Source organism: Haliotis cracherodii, unplaced genomic scaffold (genome assembly GCF_022045235.1).
Source record: "Haliotis cracherodii isolate W230 unplaced genomic scaffold, xgHalCrac1.p SCAF_8, whole genome shotgun sequence".
Classification (NCBI taxonomy): domain Eukaryota; kingdom Metazoa; phylum Mollusca; class Gastropoda; order Lepetellida; family Haliotidae; genus Haliotis; species Haliotis cracherodii.
The window spans coordinates 34,515,345-34,523,720 of record NW_027266341.1 but is presented as its reverse complement, the minus strand read 5'-3'; the positions used below and the strand labels follow the sequence as shown (position 1 = coordinate 34,523,720).

The window sequence follows — 8,376 nt, the reverse complement described above, 5'->3', positions numbered from 1 at the left end:
CGCCATGAGCATGTTTTTACTTTTGTCAGGACTGTATCCGTGCTCGGTGGTTTCACTAAATGGTTAGAGTGTTAGACCTTCTTCACATCGGGATCACCTTCCACATCACAAAGTGACACACCTTGATATGTCGGAAAAAACCAGACTCACTCACTCACTCACTCACTCACTCACTCAATCACTCACTCATTCACTCATTCATTCACTCACTCATTCACCCACCCACTCACTCACTCACTCACTCACTCACTCACCAGAAACTAAAATAAAGAGTGAATACGTAAGTGATTGGTGATATCCGTCGCAGTTAAGGCACGAAGACCGGAAAATTGTGTCAACTATCCCCGCTGTCGGAGTGCGTTGAAACACAACCAGCTTGGTCGCCCATGTAACCTTCAGGCTGGCGCAGATGAAAATGTCCATCTACTCTACACCATAAAAGGGACGTATGCTGTACATTCCGTTTTGTATTCAACTTTTTTAAGATCCGCTTGTCATGGTTGCGAACATGGGATTTGACCCGATTATGAACCTTGGTTTGTCAGTACCATGTCTGTGTTCATGAGTTTCAAGGAAGTGGGTCTGCGGCATGACCCAAGTTTTAACCAAATCACACCATGATGTAAGTGAACTCAATGTAGAGTAAAACCCAACTCACTCTGTACTAACGACTTTAGTAATTCAAACAGACCTAAGGTGTTGGTATAATATATAAACAATCATCCGCTCACACGCTGTTGTCAGGTTTCAGGCCATAGACAGACTCCTCCGGAGTGAGTGAGCGATGTTCTAAGCCGCTTTTAGCAATATCCCAACAATATCACGGCGGGGGACAGCAAAAATGGGCTTCACACACTGTACCCATATCGGAATTCGAGCCCGGGTCTTCGTCGTGACGAGCGAACGCTTTTACCACAAAGCTACCCGACCGCCCGACCGCCCGACACCTCCGGACGCGACACAGCAGATAATAACGTTATTTTTTGGGATAAGAGCATGCAACAGGCCTGTCAGGCCCCCCGCATTTTCGAAACGACATTGTTTATCAACAAATTTTCACAAGGAATATTTTGCTCAACCCTACCACCCACTAGCCAAGATTTACATACATATATACAGGCTGAGTATTTGCTGCAAAACCAAATTTAGAATCAGTATAATTTTGTTGTAGATATGTGAAGAATAAATCAAATATTTTTTTTAGTTTTGACTTGTCTCTCGTGATGATTCTGACTGAGTGCCATTAATGACACGGGACAATGGGACAAGAGCATGCACACACACATGCATGCCCGCACGCAAACGCATACACACACACACGTGCATTATCATGCCAATTATTGAATTGGAAAGAATGCTTTGAAAAATGACTATGCTCCGAGTGATTTAATCAATCACAATTACAAGGAATTACAAGGTAATTTCTTCATGCTGCTGTCGTTGCCCCAGCGGTCAAAGCCTTGACCTGGTCAGACAGCGAGCTGGGGATGAGAACAGTGTCAATCCTCTGGACAACCCCATTGGTGGCACTCAACTCATCGTCCACCATACCGCCATCGTCGGCCTCGTACCCAACTACAGGGGCAAAGAAAGGATTAGGTCATTCGCACGCATATAATTGTACATGAACCATGATTTGACAATACATCTACCCTACTCTACTCCTAATACATCACATATTGTTTATTTGCCATTAGTTCATTTTATATTATTGATCATAATACTTTAGCTCAGTATCATATCTGAAGGAGGCACGGGTGGCCCAGTCGTTTAAGGCGCTGCGATTCGCTGTGCAGAGTTGCGTCCCATGGGCACGCCAGAAACCTATGATTGTGGGTTCGAATCCCGGTTCGCCCCGATTGTGTTGTTAGGTTTGTAAGCACCATACCCGTGCTTGTGGGTTTCACCGAACTGGTAAATGTCTGAGACCTACATCACTTCGGGCTTTCCTCCCACATTAAGCTGACACGCCGCGATATAACTGGAATATTGTTAAAAGCGGCGTTAAACCCAACTCACTCACTCACTCATATCTGAAAGCTCATTAAAGGTAATCACACAGTTCCCGTCACTTTGTCAAATAATCATCCGTTTACATCTTAACCTTCCAACCTCAGACACGACGGAGACCCTTGTGAAACAATACTATTGTTTAGTCTTATTGGACACCTAATTATAAAGAGTGAGTTGAATCCTTCTGACATCAACATAATCTATATAACCTAATCTGGTCGGACACTTCTAAAGTGAGGCTGACATTTTGGTCCATAACATTTGTCATAACCTGAGCTGGCCAGGACCGCCTCCGTGCTCCAGTGGCAGAGCGTCCGCAAGGATAGCGGAAGGCCGCGGATTCGATCCAAAAGACGTTAAAAGATGGTACTTGTTGATACCCTGCCTGGCGCTCTACATTAAGAGGCTAAAACAAGGACTGATCAGTTTTGAGTGTTCTGTGTCTGAGTGGGGTATTCGTGTTAAACTGGGGCAAGGTATTTCAGCGGACTAGCACTATAAAATCGGCATTCGTTCGGACTAGTACAAACAGCCACACACACACACACTCACGTGCATGCTCGTTGCTGTAGAGGTGCAACAACCTTGAGCGTTAAACCACATTTCACCTCACCTTACCTCAGCTGGTAAGGTAAGCCTTTCGGATTATGATAAAAACATCCGGGCACGTCGAAAGCGAGGAGAATACTCAGGAATCATATAGCTCTATTTGTCGGGACACCTCAAAAGTGAGGAGATCACTACAGACAGTGACGCATGTAAAATAGTGATGTTTTTAAAACTCATCTGACCAGACACCTCAAAAGTAATGCGATTACTACAGACGGTAACGCATGTAAAACAGTCATGTTATTAAAACTCATCTGACCAGACACCTCAAAAGTGAGGCGATCACTACAGACAGTAACGCATATAAAACAGTCATGTTGTTAAAACTCATCTGACCAGACACCTCAAAAGTGATGCGATTACTACAGACAGTAACGCATGTAAAACAGTCATGTTGTTAAAACTCATCTGACCAGACACCTCCAAAGTGAGGCGATCACTACAGACAGTAACGCAAATAAAACAGTCATGTTTTTAAAACTCCTCTGACCAGATACCTCAAAAGTGAGGCGAAGCCCAGACGCACTACTCACAGAAGAAGAAATTATGTATTCTAATCTTGTCGGCCTCCTCAAAGGTGGGCAGGTAGGTGGTGCGGAACGCTGCCCTGTAGATCGTCCCTGGGACCACGTGGTACTGCAGAACGCCTGAACACAGATGTCATATACATGTACGTATATACAACTTAAGTAATGTCATAAAGATTAAGACCTTTCCAGGAGAATTACAGCACATATCTTTAAGGCATTTCGTGAACTTTATGTAGTCTAGTCAATGTCATATTAAGTAATTATATAACAAAACGGTATTATAATTCTTAAATAAAGCCACATTTAAATGCAACAGTAGTGTCGACTGTACGATTCCGACTATATGTGCATGTGTTTATGAATTGTGCTTGTGCTTTTGCGTACACCATGTGGTGAGGTGAATTGGGGTTTAACGTCGCGTCCTAGATTATTGCACTTATATGGCGACGTTTCAAACCATATAATTAACAGGATGGGAGTTCCCATATATAAAGGACCAAAGGTCCTTAGTCAAGTACTTTACACAAAATACTTTGTTCTTCAGATTTAGTTGTTATTTCTTCCTATTCTTGAAACGACGTTGCGACAAGGGCTGCAAAATTATTTCTGTGACCAAAATATAATCTTTGCTGACATCACAAACTAAAACAACGAAATATCTAAGATCACGTATTGTGTCCTTGAACTATATGTCACCTTTGGTTTTGTCTGACATTACCTCACTTTAAACAACAACATAAGCCACAGTTAACTTTATTATAAGTTATAAATTAACATGTCTTTCACTCAAATTTTAAGTAGAACTTACTTTTCAAAAGTGCTTAGACAAAACGCTTTGTTCTCTAGTTGATAAGTTAGTTCTTACTATTCTTGAAACGCTCTTGCAACAAGGGACATATTTCTTTATTAAGCTGCAAAATTATTTCTCTGGCCACACAATAATCTCAAACTATAACAACGAAATATCTGAGAACATGTATTGTGTGCATGAACTATATGTAGCCTTTGGTTTCGCCTGACATTACCTTACTTTAAACAGCATAAGCCACATTTAACTTTATTATAAGTTATAAATTAACATGTCTTTCACTCAAATTTTAAGTAGAACTTACTTTTCAAAAGTGCTGGGTCGGCGATAAGACCTTGTACAGTTGCACTTCCGAGTTTGTTGAAGGCATCGTCAGTGGGAGCAAAGAGGGTGATGGGCTTTTGATCTGGAATACCCAGTAACCATAGAGTAAACTGCAGGAACAGTGAAGTCCCAGTGAAGCCCAGTTCTACAGAAACTGTGTTGTGAAACTGTATTTTACTATTGTAAAAACCTTATCAACTTTACAAAATAGTTTCCTCCACACATATTGTATGGATAGACCAGCATGACGTGCATTGAGTGGTACATTGCTGTTTCTGTAATCTGATCTACATGATCATAAATAAACTTCATTCCATATTCCTACCCGTTGGTTTTACCCACGTTGTAAAGTCAGCACACCCTGATATGCCTGAAATACCAGTAAACCGGCGTTCCATATTAAATTGTTATGCAGTGTGAAATGTCTTGTCGATATTTACCTTGAAAGAAATTGTCTAGCATCGCACTCTTAATAGCTGAAGCGAGTGTCGTAAGATTTCCGTCTTTTGAGACGACGTCCAGTACGGTCCCCGCCGGTGGCATCATCACGCCCTTGATGAAGTGAACAACTCCATTACTCAACACGTGATCCGATGATTGAATGGCCTGCCCCTCTATGGTTATCACCTGGAACAGATGTCGTTATTAAACGACATGGTGATGCAACTCCAAGAGAGGTACCACATTCAAAATGTAAACGTCATAGATTAATCGCTCAAATATTTGCTGAAACATTTCCCATCGGGCGTAAAAGGCAAAATAGTGATGAACATTTTATGCATGTGTTATATAGCTGTGTATTATACTCTTAAACAATGTTCCAATTTCATTGCATTGTTTCTATTAGTAGAAAATAGCATCGTGTTTTAACAATAATTAGTTGTCAGGAATGTATTACTATCTAGTGTAAACAGGTAAACAGGAATTAACGCAAGTAATTACACAGGCATAGTCACAGGAATAAACACATGAATGTTCAAATGAATGTACAAATGAATGTACACTTGAATATGCAGATGGATATACACATGAAAGTACATAGGAATTAATAAATGAATACACACATTAATATTCAGATGAATCAGTGAGGGAGTTGATTTTAACACATTAATGTTCAGATGAGTGAGTGAATTGATTGTAACACCGCTTAGAACAGCATTCCAGTTATATAAGCTTAATGTGAGATATAAGCCCGAAGTGATGCAAGCCTAAGACGTTTAGCGCTTTCGTAAAACCCGCGACCACGGATGTGGTGCTGAAAAACATAATAGGGGCGAAATGGGATTCAACCAAACGATCATAGGTTTCTGGCGTGTCCAAGGGACGCTACTCTGCACAGCGAATTGTGGCGCCTCGGACGACCGGGCCAACCGTGCCAACTCAGATGAATGAACAGATATGAATGTACACATTAATTATGAATATACACGTGAATGTACATATGAATGTAGATATTGATGTAAACATAACGTTGACACGAATGTACACGTGGATTAATCATACATACATCTTGATACTGTAAAACTTCGTTGGGGTCCTGGGGACAATAGTATTTATGTCGAGCTATCCGTCGTTCGAGTGCCTATGTTGCCGATAACCATGATAACGTTTCTAAACTTTAACCTTTCACAAAATATATATGGTGTTAAAGAAATTCGAATTTTCATAAGATTTCAGTGTTCACGTAAAAAAGACAGCACAAAATGTACCCACATGGAACATGGAACATAGGCCTTCGACGTGACGAGCGAACATTTTAAGAACAGACCCCACCAGATCATCATCATACTGAGAACAAATACATTTACCTGCACAGAGTATGACATGATACTTTCTGTCCTGGGTGTCAAGGCAGTTCATTAAAAAGGTGAAAATCGACAAACTTTTCTCATGTATTTTTCATTTCGGATGGACCATCCAAACATTCAGTGTAAACCGGAGGCTACATTGGGGTCCAACCATTTCATATTCTGACCAATAAGCCGAATAGATAGAACACGTGCACCTACCCCTTTACTGATATAGTAGTTGACCCTGATGCTTTGGTTGGCCTGGAGGGAAGTGAGACTCTCCTCATTGTACAGATCAGCTCGTTGGTATTGACCATTGGCCACGTGGTATTTCATAAGGGCGGTCACTTTTGCCGTGTCAGTTGCATCCAAATTGCCCAGAGAGGTCTCAGAGGGGGCAAACAGGGTGAATGGTCCTGTGAACAGTCAATGTGGCATGCCATGACCAGCCATTGTGTAGGATTGTGTAAGAACATTGGTCCATAGATGATTACTAGTAAGAGAGTATTATTCTACTTGGTGTAACCATTCCTGCTATTTTGTTAAAGTTGTCTTCAAATAATGATCGCCACCGTGACGAACGAACTCTTTGAATACTAATAAGAATTATTGACAATTTCATTGATATGAATACAGTGATAATTATGGATATTAATATCATTATAAGTTACTACCCGAATACAAACAAATTATGAAATAGAACTGATTTAAATTTGAATCGATATTTTCTCATGTAACATATACATAATCTTTCGCTGTGTTTTCTGTTAAGTACATCAATAATCTTTACATGATATTAATATTCACTCATGAAATTCATTTCGATTAAAGCTTAATAATATGTTATCAATTCAAGAAAACTAGAATCTGTTGTCTGATTGTTGCGTTACTTCACCGTTATAGAATCAGTCATATTTTTCATGTAAGAAATTTCATTTTGAAAAGTTAATCCACGTCTCAAAATAGCTATTAAAACTGCATTGTATATACTTTGAATGCATCTATTTCTTATATTATCTATATGTTTGACCGAGACCTAGAGACGATTTCATAATCATCCAAATGATATCCTTACTGTATCTTACCAGGTCCTTTAAGGGTATCAGTAAGCCCTGCTTGCTGAATAAGATTCAGGAGGGTGGTGAGGCGTCGTGTAGTCAGGAGGTCGATGATATTTGATGTTGGTACTGTTGTCGACTGCGCCGCTGCAGCAACGACCAGCATGCAAAGAACTAACAAAGCATACATTTTGTCTCTAGCAGCACCACGGAGCCAACTTGCAAGAAGAAGGATTGGTTTCACAAGAATGTTCGTGTATAGTCAGACTCAGATTACAATCACGTGACATAACAGCACAGCATTTTATTCTTATCTAGAAACTAAATTCATTACGTTAGTTTTTTAATGACCTCACAATAATCGGTTTTAAAAGATAAAGACTTACGTGGTCAGTTTAGCGATTCTCTGATGAATGGTATCTTGCTGTAGTGGTAGATACACATGGATTCAATGGATTTCTTATGATAAAATATAACAATGCCCATCAACAGCGTCATATCCAATTAAATAACTGGTTACGTAAGAATTTCGTACATCCATGTTATGTAATAGGGAAACCCTACTCCTGGAAACGACAGATTCGAGTGATTTCTCTGGCTTTAACCGTGTTATGGTTGAACCATAATTTCTCTATAATGTTGCATAATGACCAATAGATGTGCCAGTTGAACTTCCTGGCAAAGAATCAACTGCAGAAGAATAGCGCAATGTGATTATAATAGTTCACATTTAAGTAATCTGACGTCATACATTCTAATAAACCAATGGACACAGAGACATATCAGTGGATCAAATTAATGATAGCCATTCCGTAACCTTCCTCAAGACGAGTGAATGAGTATGGTTTTACGCCGCGTTTAGCAATGTTCCAGCGAAATCACGGCGGGGGACACCATAAATGGGCTTCACACATTGTAAACATGAGGAGAATCGAACCCGGACCTTCGGCATGACGAGCGAACGTTTTAACCACTAGGCTACCCGACCGCCCCTTCACAACATGAAAGAGGAGTGTCCCTTCATCCGATTCTCGATACAGTGAAGCTGCTGATGTTTACTGGCACCACCTTTTACTTGGGAAAAGACATCGCAATTGGCTGTTCAGAGTTACATCCCTTAGGCGCGTCATGATCCTATGACCGTGGGTTCGAATTCCAGATTCGCCTTGATTTGGGTCATTGGATTGTCATTATCATACTTGCGTTCGTGGGTTTCACCAACATGATAAACGTCTCAGACCTGC

General features: G+C 40.5%; 1 protein-coding gene across 1 annotated transcript; it reads right to left on the bottom strand.

Moving 5' to 3' along the window:
- Positions 1-1,371: 1,371 nt before the first annotated feature.
- LOC139449987 (transforming growth factor-beta-induced protein ig-h3-like) lies at positions 1,372-7,389 on the bottom strand. Its single transcript, XM_071231597.1, has 6 exons — positions 7,160-7,389; positions 6,294-6,490; positions 4,725-4,911; positions 4,265-4,366; positions 3,156-3,269; positions 1,372-1,575 (listed from the first exon to the last, which is right to left on the bottom strand). The coding sequence occupies exons 1-6, from the start codon at positions 7,320-7,322 to the stop codon at positions 1,427-1,429; spliced, it is 912 nt and encodes a 303-aa protein (XP_071087698.1). The 5' UTR covers positions 7,323-7,389; the 3' UTR covers positions 1,372-1,426.
- Positions 7,390-8,376: the final 987 nt, after the last annotated feature.